This window comes from Pelobates fuscus, chromosome 1, assembly GCF_036172605.1.
Source record: "Pelobates fuscus isolate aPelFus1 chromosome 1, aPelFus1.pri, whole genome shotgun sequence".
Lineage (NCBI taxonomy): Eukaryota > Metazoa > Chordata > Amphibia > Anura > Pelobatidae > Pelobates > Pelobates fuscus.
In genome coordinates, this window is record NC_086317.1 from 197,212,667 (window position 1) to 197,225,025 (window position 12,359).

At 39.5% G+C, this 12,359-nt stretch overlaps 1 protein-coding gene across 1 annotated transcript; it reads left to right on the forward strand.

Moving 5' to 3' along the window:
• Positions 1-4,303: 4,303 nt before the first annotated feature.
• Positions 4,304-6,809, forward strand: LOC134607706 (mucin-2-like; the record flags this gene model as incomplete). The annotated part of the gene is made up of 2 exons (XM_063450280.1): positions 4,304-5,039; positions 5,915-6,809. Coding segments are annotated over 2 exons (1,587 nt in total), but the record flags the coding sequence as incomplete, so codon positions are not given.
• Positions 6,810-12,359: the final 5,550 nt, after the last annotated feature.

A 12,359-nucleotide genomic window follows, 5' to 3' on the forward strand; every position in this document is an offset into this window, starting at 1 on the left:
ATAGGGAGAGGTGTTAGCAGTAGAAATAGGGAAGTGCTCATGCCATTGTACAGAACACTGGTGAGACCTCACTTGGAGTACTGTACACAGTACTGGAGACCATATCTTCAGAAGGATATTGATACCTTAGAGAGAGTTCAGAGAAGGGCTACTAAACTGGTTCATGGATTGCAGGATAAAACTTACCGGGAAAGGTTAAAGGATCTTAACATGTATAGCTTGGAGGAAAGACGAGACAGAGGGAATATGATAGAAACATTTAAATACATAAAGGGAATCAACACAGTAAAGGAGGAGACTATATTTAAAAGAAGAAAAACTACCACAACAAGAGGACATAGTCTTAAATTAGAGGGACAAAGGTTTAAAAATAATATCAGGAAGTATTACTTTACTGAGAGGGTAGTGGATGCATGGAATAGCCTTCCAGCTGAAGTGGTAGAGGTTAACACAGTAAAGGAGTTTAAGCATGCGTGGGATAGGCATAAGGCTATCCTAACTATAAGATAAGGCCAGGAACTAATTAAAGTATTTAGAAAATTGGGCAGACTAGATGGGCCGAATGGTTCTTATCCGCCGTCACATTCTATGTTTCTATGTTTCTAAATGAAATTCCACTTAAGTGTTTCTGATGCCCCTGCACATGCAAATTTGGTTCAAAAAATTAGCAAGCATTTTTGGATTTCTGACCAGGACCTGAATGCTAGAAAATTGGAAATGTCAAATTTATAAAAGATTTATATTTCAGACCCTGGCCGGAAACTAACCATCTCCATGTGCTATGCCTTTTTTGCAGGAAAAGAAGGCATGAAATTGCCATACATGACAAAGTGGGATAGTGATCTATGTGAGGTATTCACAGTGGAGCAATGGCATGACCATTACTTGCATTGAAAAGCCTTACACATTGCATTACCCACTTAGAATCTCATTTAAAACTAATTTATCACTAGTACTTCTCCCCATTTAAAATGTTCAGACTACACTAGTGATGTCCCGAACGGTTCGCTGGCGAATAGTTCCTGGCGAACATAGCTTGTTCCCAGACCCTATTCGTCATCATTGAATAAACTTTGACCCTGTATCTCACAGTCAGCAGACACATTCCAGCCAATCAGCAGCAGACCCTCCCTTCCAGACCCTCCCACCTCCTAGACAGCATACAATTTAGATTAATTCTGAAGCTGCATTCTTTTTTTTTTTTTTTAGTAACAGTAACCTGTGTTTATTATACATTATCCCCCATAGCCAGTAACCTGTGTTTTTTATACATTATCCTCCCCATAGCCAGTAACCTGTGTTTATTATACATTATCCTCCCCACAGCCAGTAACCTGTGTTTATTATACATTATCCCTCCCATAGCCAGTAACCTGTGTTTATTATACATTACCCCCCATAGCCAGTAACCTGTGTTTATTATACATTATCCCCCCACAACCAGTAACCTGTGTTTATTATACATTATCCCCCCACAACCAGTAACCTGTGTTTATTATACATTATCCCTCCATAGCCAGTAACCTGTGTTTATTATACATTATCCCTCCATAGCCAGTAACCTGTGTTTATTATACATTATCCCCCATAGTCATTTATCGTTGGACCTAGGCAGCATGATGTCTTAGGCCGGCCCAGAGAGTGAGTGAGTGAGTGAATAGTATAAAATATATGTTCAGAAACATATTAGTAATATATGTAAATCGGGTTCATGCAAAGAGGGTGAAAAGGTATTAAAGAAAAACACACTTATTGCATCAAATTTACAAAGCCAAAATTTTAAAAGCTTTCCTCATTTCTTTCTCGGGATGAGGAATATATCGGTTGTAGACTGAGGATTTCCATCTGCCCAATCTTTTAATAATATGCACTGGAGTGTCAGTGTTGAAGGAGACCGAAGCTGCCCCTATTCTAAATGAAAGACCCGAGACATGGATACAACACAATCTTAGGAGTAGTGTTCTGATGTAGAAGATGAATTTAGCCGTAGTCAGAGGGATTTAGTGAGAGTAGTGGTGAAATGTGTGTGGCATGACTGAGTGTGTGTAAGTAAGAGTCAAGTATTTTAACTGGGCACTAGTTCTAGGTGGGATAAAGTGGTATAGCGGATGGATGAGTAGTTTGGTTCGTTTTAGAGGTTTGTAGAGAAAGTATATAGTGATCATGATTTTTAGCGATATCCAATATTTTTAAGGTGGTCTCAAACAAACATAAAATGCTATATAAAATTTGTGGGAATATCGAATAGTCGTGTACAGTAAATCAGAGAGGGCTCAGAATATCAAACCATCGATCGGTAACCTGGATGAAGTAGGGGGTCTATCTGTTTTATTAAATACACGGTAATATGCTTTTAATGGGATAGGACGTTAGGAAAGGTGTGTGATTGGGATAAGTGGTTGTGGCTGTATTTACCTTATCCTGGGACCGACCTGACTCCTAAGCTTGAGCCGCGCGTGGCTGGATCACTCCTGCCTCCACACAAGCCGCATGCGGCTTGATCTCCTCTTCTGACTAAGCCGCGTGCACTGACCGCAGTGATCGGTCACGTGGCCTGCCTTGCACTAGGAACATGGCTCGAGTCACGAGCTTGCTCTTAATGGGGCAGTGGGAGCCAAAAGTTGATTCAGGCTCCCATTGGCCCACGTCATTCCAGCACCCCCACACACGAACGTTTTGGGGGCGTAGGCATGATGTGGGCCAATCACTGGTGTAACAGTAGTGTACATTAAAAAAAAACTAGAAATTTGACTGTGAAATAATAGCAACTCATATCTGGTGTAACACTAGTGTACATTTAAAAAAAAAATACAGGGGGCTTGTTGTCACCTTTCGGGGACCCTTGGTGCTGTACGTGGCTGGGTGGAGGAAGAGACCTTCAACGACATCAGTGAGGACAAGGAACGGGACATGGCTAGCTTGGTATCCAACCTTGTGCAAATGGGGAGTTTGCGGTTGTGCAAATGGACTGTTTGCGGTTGTTTGCGGTGCGTTAAACGGGGAGTTTGGTCTGTCACTGTGAAGCGGGCGTAACCCTTACACTACCTGATCGATACAACATCATACCTGATGTTTTAAAGCACGTTATTCCAAACAATTTAGGAATGTTAGGTGATTTATGCCCTTTGTGGATTAAAACCAGACTCTGCATCAACTATGTAATTTTCCATGGGAGTTTTGCCATGGATCCCCCTCCGGCATGCCACAGTCCAGGTGTTAGTCCCCTTGAAACAACTTTTCCATCACTATTGTGGCCAGAAAGAGTCCCTGTGGGTTTTAAAATTCGCCTGCCTATTGAAGTCTATGGATGTTCGCCCGGTTCGCCCGTTCGCGAACATTTGTGGAAGTTCGCGTTCGCCGCTTGCGAACTGAAAATTTTATGTTCGCGACATCACTAGACTACACCTCTCTACATCTAACTAATGTTGGAGAGGCTGTGGACAGACAGGTACTTCATACCATATTTTCTGGTTATGCCCAAAACTATCCAACTATTGGCAACAAATATTAGAAATGGTCATATCTATCAGTCCCCTGTTGATTTAACTCCTGGATTATGCTTACTTAAACGTCTCCCTGAAGATTTATCAAAACACAAAAGAATAATGTTAGGCCACCTCCTTATCTCGGCTACATCAATTATTCCTAGATATTGGAAATCTGTTACAATTCCCTTTATCAAAGAGGTCCTACTGTTTTTATATTTAATTAAAAGATGCAAACTTGCTCTCCAAGTACCATCGGCTACCAATGTACTCCTCAGACACGACTGGTCTGAGTGGGAGAAAGCAATGAGGAGTAAGTACAAGCTTGATGATATTTCCACCTGACCGAAAACTGTTCTATCACTTAAGTTTGACTTATATTTATTGTACTTGTCATTTTATATACGATATCTGTACAAATATATGAAATAGTTTTTCTTCCTCTTTCTGTAATGTATTAATTTTTCCCCAGTTATCATTTTGTTTTTAATGTTTTTCTTCATTTATGATCTTTGTGCTGTTAGTCATAGTATTGATAAGGAAACCATAAAAGATCATAGCTATTATGTAACTGTCCATATATCATAATGTTTAATATTATTGACTGTTAAAACGTTGATAAAAATGTACAATTGCTATTTTTATTATTATTATTTAAAACAATAAAAAACATTTGAAAATAATTGACATTACCTATCTCCATTAATTACAACATGTTTGCATTTTTCATGTCTGCCTTCCTTTTTTGATATTTTTATTTTACATCTCTTGTAATCTCAGTAAGTAGTACAGAAATGAAGAGATAATTTAGATAATATTATTTTTCTTCTTTCATAGATGCTAAGTTATGCTCAGACTGCCATGTAGCAGCCAGTGTATGTACCCAGAAGACAGGCTATGTCATATGCACCTGTATCGCAGGATATATTGGGAATGGGGTGAACTGCACTGCAATATCCTCCTGTGGTATACAAAACTGCTGTCCCTCAGGCTATTATTGGGATAACAGAATTGGCTATAAAGTCTGCACAGATATTAACGAATGTAACGACAATACACTGAATAAGTGTGTCCCATCATCCACCTGTAAAAACATGAATGGTTTCTATTTATGTATCAGTAATAGATCAACCAACTGTACTACAAGTCCTTGTCCCTATGACCAGGACTGTTTGAGTGTTGCTGGAACTGTTCAATCTGCTGATCCTTGTTTTTACTACCAAACTCTGAATGGAACTAGTAGATTATCCACTATTGACTCCACTGGAGTATTCCCCACAGACCGGTACAACATTGGTTGGTTTCGTTTCACTGGGAGTGCTGGTTTAAGAATGCAAGAGGGATGTGTTGGGACTTTGAAATGTGGCTCTCTTACACCTTTCTCTTTAAATGGCAAACATCCTACCATCGGAGAAGGAATAAAGACTGTTCCACTGCAAATCAATTCATTATCAGGCTGTTTGACTGGAGCAAATATCACAATAAAAGCTTGCCCTGATAATTTCTATATCTACAAGTTTAGTGGGATGCTACAGTCTGATGTTTATTGCACAGGTGGGTAGAATTACCTTAAATGTATTGCACTTTCAAATTATGTATCACATATATTATGTTGGTCTATCTTTCATTAGCCATAAGATTATTTTAGTCAATCTAATGTTAAATATCTCAGGTAAACTTAGCCCTTACTGGTACAGGGATGGTTCTTAAATTACAGCCGTTCTAACCTCACAGGAAGTCACAGTGGATATGTCTCTTTACTAAATAATGCATTTTGTATGGAAGTAGAATATAATTTAAAAACACTATATTGAACAAAAACATATGAATATTTAAACATATGCATTTCTGAAAACATTATGTTTGCATTAGTACAATCATATTTTTGCATATATTAGCTGATGATCCTGACCAATAGCTTAATAATCCTCAGATATTGTTATGCCCATGTCATAAAGGAAGATGTGTGGCTGAACTACAACTATACTTATACGTATATAACAAATAAGTCTCAAATAGATGCATTCAGTTAAAATAGTAATTACTAATTTAAATGTATTCCTGTGAAAGTGACTAGGATTTTCAAAACTATAACATGGAAATGACAAAATGAAAATGGAGATTTAAATTCATTTCTGTGGTATAAGTCCAGTGTCTATGTTGGTGTTACATATCCTTCCTAAATGTCTATCAGATAATGGTACATATCCTTCTTAGATGTGTATCAGATAATTCTGGTTGACTCTGCACAATATATATATATATATATATATATATATATATATATATTTGTGCTCGGAATTTAATACGTAATGGATAGTATCTGTAAGGGCAAAGTTGGTTGTGGTGCAAAATGTAGTTTACTATTTGTAAAATAGTTCTATTTGTTTACCCTCTCATATGTTTCTCTCTTTTCTCTTTTCTTTTAGATCCACAATTTACTGCATCTTCAATCATTCCAACCATGGCCACCACTAAAGCACAAACTACAACCACAACCACTACAACTCAACCTACAACAACATCGACCACCACTCCAGCCGCCACCACTACTCTAACAACAACTGCCATCTCAACTGCTGTCACCACAACTTCACCTACAACCATTTCACCCACCAGAACCCTAGCTATATCTACCACAATCATACCCACATCAGCCACTGTGCCAACTACAATTACCACCTATTCTGCAACTTCAGCCTCTCCAAACACAGCTAACGAAACAACTGCACAAATCTCTGCATCCATTAGCCCAACACCATCACCAATACCTGAGAAAAATATTACAGTTACCAGTGTGAAAAGCATCAACATAGTGAGTGTCACAACATCAACTAAACTAGAGAATGACATAGAGGTATCTAGTTTAGAAATCAACAAGACCAGTGCAATATTGATTGAAGTTCAAACTATCACTGCCAGCACTATCAGAACCAAAACCAGCAACTCTATTTCATATTCATCACTATTAATCATGGTCAGGGATGGTGAACCTGTAACATTAACTGACACACCATCTTTGCAGATTACTGATAATGAAACTGTGTCTGACAATTTGGCAAATTTTCAGTTTAGCCTTTATAATGGGAAACCTATTGAAATTCACACTCTTACTGATACATTCAGTGTTCCTGGAGATGGTTTTACCACCACAACCACAGTAACCACCACTTCAACAGAAGAGGTCATTGTTGTAGGTCCACCACTACTTCCAAGCCCTTCTTCTAACACAGTGTCATTCTCTGCAACTGGATCTGCAACAAATGTACCTAAAGTATAAACAACATGATCTGGATCTTATTAAGCCCTAAATATAAGCACATGTAACTTACATGTAACACATGTAAGTAGGTGCCTGCGAGTTCTGTAGGGACCGTTTTTGATTAGTAGCAAAACAACCTCTCAGTTCTCTGCTATGTATATTGATATTATTAACCTGGTCATCCTACTGTCATTTTATAACACATGATAATGGACTAAAATGTAATAAAGAAAGCATGCAATTCAAATTCACAGATGTGTTTGATTTCTAATACTCAAATGTCCCATTACATATTACAGTATTATCACCCACTGATCACATTATGTGTGTTTTGACTTAGGTTTTATAACAATCACATTCTATACTACTTGCAACCAAAAAGTTCATCAGTAGAAATATAAATTTTATTTAAACTTTCAATAAAGATTCAAGATATGAACTGTATTCAGGGATGAGCTGCAATAAGATTCACCATCTGTATTTTTAATGACGCTTCTGAATGAATCAAAGTGCTGTCACTGGGCTAAACAGACAACACTAGGAGTCATTCTGGAGCACCAAATTGGAACTTAAATTGATTTGCAGTTGCTAAAAGTGCACACTAGAAGTGAGCGGACACTTGGATGTTCGGGTCCGGCGTGTTCGGCCGAAGTCAATGGGGACCCGAACTTTTGGCCACAAAAATGCCTCTAAAAAACACCTGGAAAGAGCTAGAGAGCTGCAAAAGCAAGTAAAATGGGGGTAAGAGTAGGACAAGTGCCCTGCAAACAAATGTGGATTGGGAAATCACTTAAAATAACATAAAAATAAAAAATACAGCTGAGCCATAAAATAGCACTAGATGGAATCTCTGATTTTAGCTTTGGAAGAACATAAATCAAAATCTAAAGCATGGCTGTCAGCAGGATCACCAGAATTATCCATTTGAGAGAGGGTTGGAGTGCAGGGTATTCTCCTTCATTGTTCAAACTGAGCTTAACTCCTGATGCATGGAGAAAAGGCCTTCACAAGCCTCTGCTATTGTGTACATAGTTTATACTAAGTGACCCATAGGTTGAGGAGGTGGTGACCGTGGCGGTGTAGGTGGAAGCGGCGGTGGAGGAGGAGGAGGTAGCCAACACTGTTTATATATATCTATTTTTTATTTTAATTGGGGTAGCCCACAAAATATTGGGACATACAAAAAAAGAAACATTTGCGGCCTGCGGTGCATTTCTTGCAGTCCTGATGCATGGAGAAATGCTCAACTCCTGATGCATGGAGAAAAGGCCTTCACAAACCGCTGCTATTGTGTACATAGTTAATACTGAGTGACCTATAGGTTGAGGAGGCGGTGACCGTGGCGGTGGAGGATGAGGTAGCCAACACCACTTTCTGCGCCTACCATGGTGACCGTGGGTAACAGGGAATCAGGGTTCCATTCCATACAGGGACCCTGAGAAATGGCTACCAGATGCAAGGAAGGCAGCAGGCGCGCAAATGACCCACTCCCGACGCGGGAAGGTAGTGACGACAAATAATAATACAGGACTCTTTAGAGGCCCTGTAAATGTAATGAGTCCACTTGAAATCCTTTAACTCTGATCAATTGGAGGGAAGTCTGGTGCAGAGCCACTGACTCGTATGTGCTGCAGCTGAAACTCCACTATCGCCTGCTGCTGCTCGCACAGTCTCATGAGGTGGTGAGCGGGAAGGCCGAAGTTATGCTGCAGCACAGACAGGTGAGAAGCAGAAGGGGGAAAACGCCAAAAGCGCGCACAGCCGCTACAGTGAATGTCACATCCTGTTCCAAGTTGCCGATCAGTCTGGTGATGGCTTCTGGTATCAAGTACTCTTTTTACTGAAGCTGCATCAGGGTCTTGGTATGTGGCCGCACAAACACTGGTGCTCAACACCAGGGGGCGTGCGGTTTCCCTGCACCCATTTCACACTGTGACTCCTAACTTCAACATCAGGCATACTGGTTCCTGGTCGTCCGACCGCTGCCCAGGCAGTGTCTTGGTCCTGGTCACCGAACTGCCCACCTCCCTGAGAAACTACGAATGGATCGTTAAATCTGTTACGAACTCGAACTTTGCAGTTCGGGTTCGCTCAAGTCTATTATGGATCCTTTGATCGCTACATGCATTACTTGGATAACTGGTAATTCTCGAACTAATACATACCGATGAGCGCTAGGGGACGGCCGCTCCGCTTTTGCCCCCTGCTCCCTCTTATGCTGTGCTGGTGCCTCTGTGCGACCAGCGCCTCTTCCTCCAAACTGCACACGTCACTCGAGGACCTTGATTCCATGTGGGGTCTAGGACCTCGTCATCCTCCAAATCATCTTCCACCCACTCCTCAACCCTGCCCTTCTTGCCGGTATGCACACTGCAGAAAACCACAGCAGTGGGCACCTGTGTTTTTCCAGCATGTAAAGTCTGCAAAGGACATATGGAAATTGTTTTAGAATTTCCTCCAGGCAACAGTTTTCTCTATAAACTGACCTCTCAGTTTGACCTGTGAGGGTATTGCCCCAGAATTACAATATTGTTGAAGTACCTCTTAGCTAGTGATCACTGGTTTAAATATAGCAGCTTGTTATCTGGTAGTTTCTAGTGTAGAAAATATCAATCTGTTTTCTATCACTTAGATCTGTGTAACAAATGTTGTAGGTGTGAAACAATATTACAAGTGACCGATGTAGTAAATTCGAATCAAAGTTCCATTTGCAAAAAAATTCTCGCCCATCTTCTGTGGGTTATTGCATTTTTAAGATGTATACTTATTGTATCACACTAGCCATGCACAGGTAGATTGTCTGGCACGTTGTTTTGGTGTTTGGTTTTTAACTTTGTAGTTGTGTCTTTACACAATATAGAAATGTATATTAATCCTTCTGTATATGAAGCGATCACAATAACACTTATTTTTCACTTAAAAAAAAAAAATCAGGCTACACAAAAATTGGTAATTCACAATATGACATCTGAAAAGCACATGAAAGGATGCTGTATGATTTTAAGAAAAAAAGAACACACTACATGAAGGTCATGTTCACTAGAGAGTGTAGTCATGAATGTAACCAGTAAAGCTTTGTTGTTTACAGCCACTGGTTGGCCCATATATATTTTAAAACTTGTTTAATTTTGTTGTAGCATGACTTGTAGATATGAAGAGCAGGCCCCAAAATGTACTGATTAGCACCCAGAAAATTAGAATTTTTACAAGTGCGCTGTAAGCACACTATTAGACGCTTCTATTTGACTCTCAGATATGAAGAGCAGGCCCCAAAATGTACTATTTAGCAGATTAGCACCCAGAAAATAAGAATGTGTACCACTGCACTGTAAGCACACTATTAGACGCTTCGATTTGACTCTCAGATATGAAGAGCAGGCCACAAAATGTACTCTTTAGCACCAAAACAATTAGAATGTTTACAATTGCGCTGTAACCGCAGTATTAGACGCTTCTATTTGACTCTCAGATATGAAGAGCAGGCCCCAAAATGTACTATTTAGCAGGTTAGCACCCAGAAAATAAGAATGTTTACCACTGCGCTGTAAGCACACTATTAGACGCTTCTATTTGACTCTCAGATATGAAGTGCAGGCCACAAAATGTAATATTTAGCAGATTAGCAGCAAAACAATTGGAATGTTCACAACTGCGCTGTAAGCGCACAATTTGACGCTTTGATTTGACTCTCAGATTTGAAGAGCACGCCCAAAATGTACTATTTAGCAGGTTAGCACCCAGAAAATAAGAATGTTTCAAACTGCGCTATAAGCGCACTATTTGACGCTTCTATTTGACTCTCAGATATGAAGAGCACCCCACTAATGTACTATTTAGCAGATTAGCACACAGAAAATAAGAATGTTTACAATTGCGCTGTAAGCGCACTATTTGACGCTTCGATTTGACTCTCAGATAAGAAGAGCAGGCCCCGAAATGTACTATTTAGCAGTTTAGCAGCAAAACAATTAGAATGTTTCAAACTGCGCTGTAAGCGCACTATTAGACGCTTCTATTTGACTCTCAGATATGAAGAGCACCCCACTAATGTACTATTTAGCAGATTAGCACCCAGAAAATAAGAACGTTTACAATTGTGCTGTAAGCGCACTATTAAACGCTTCTATTTGACTCTCAGATATGAAGAACAGGCCCCAAAATGTACTATTTAGCATATTAGTAGCAAAACAATTAGAATGTTTACAACTGCGCTGTAAGCGCACTATTTGACGCTTCAATTTGACTCTCAGATAAGAAGAGCAGGCCCCAAAATGTACTATTTAGCCGTTTAGCAGCAAAACAATAACAATGTTTCAAACTGTGCTGTAAGCGCACTATTAGACGCTTCTATTTGACTCTCAGATATGAAGAGCACCCCACTAATGTACTATTTAGCAGATTAGCACCCAGAAAATAAGAATGCTTACAACTGCGCTGTAAGCGCACTATTTGACGCTTCTATTTGACTCTCAGATATGAAGAGTAGGCCCCAAAATGTACTATTTAGCAGATTAGCAGCAAAACAATTAGAATGTTTACAACTGCGCTGTAAGCGCACAATTTGACGCTTTGATTTGACTCTGAGATTTGAAGAGCACGCCCAAAATTTACTATTTAGCAGGTTAGCACCGAGAAAATAAGAATGTTTCAAACTGCGCTGTAAGCGCACTATTTGACACTTCTATTTGACTCTCAGATATGAAGAGCACCCCACTAATATACTATTTAGCAGATTAGCACCCAGAAAATAAGAATGTTTACAATTGCGCTGTAAGCGCACTATTAGACGCTTCTATTTGACTCTCAGATATGAAGAACAGGCCCCAAAATGTACTATTTAGCAGATTAGTAGCAAAACAATTAGAATGTTTACAACTGCGCTGTAAGCGCACTATTTGACACTTCGATTGGACTCTCAGATTTGAAGAGCACGCCCAAAATGTACTATTTAGCAGGTTAGCACCCAAAAAATAAGAATTTTTCAAACTGCACTAAAAGCTCACTATTTGACGCTTCTATTTGACTCTCAGATATGAAGAGCACCCCACTGATGTACTATTTAGCAGATTAGCACACAGAAAATAGGAATGTTTACAATTGCGCTGTAAGCGCACTATTAGACACTTCTATTTGACTCTCAGATAGGAAGAACAGGCCCCAAAATATACTATTTATGCTTCTATTTGACTCTCAGATATGAAGAGCAGGCCCCAAAATTTACTATTTAGCAGATTAGCAGCAAAACAATTAGAATGTTTACAACTGCGCTATAAGCGCAGTATTTGACGCTTCGATTTGACTCTCAGATTTGAAGAACAGGCCCCAAAATGTACTATTTAGCAGATTAGCAGCAAAACAATTAGAATGTTTACAACTGCGCTGATGAAGTGCACCCCACTAATGTACTTTTTTAGCACCCAAAAAAGTTTAAATTTTAAAACTGCAATGTAACAGCAGTATTTGACTCTTCTATTTGACTCTCAGATATGAAGTGCACCCCACTAATGTACTATTTAGCACCAAAAAAATTGACTTTTTAAAACTCTGATGTAACTGCAGTAATTTGACGCTTCTATTTGACTCTCAGAAAGAAGTGCACCCCACTAATGTAC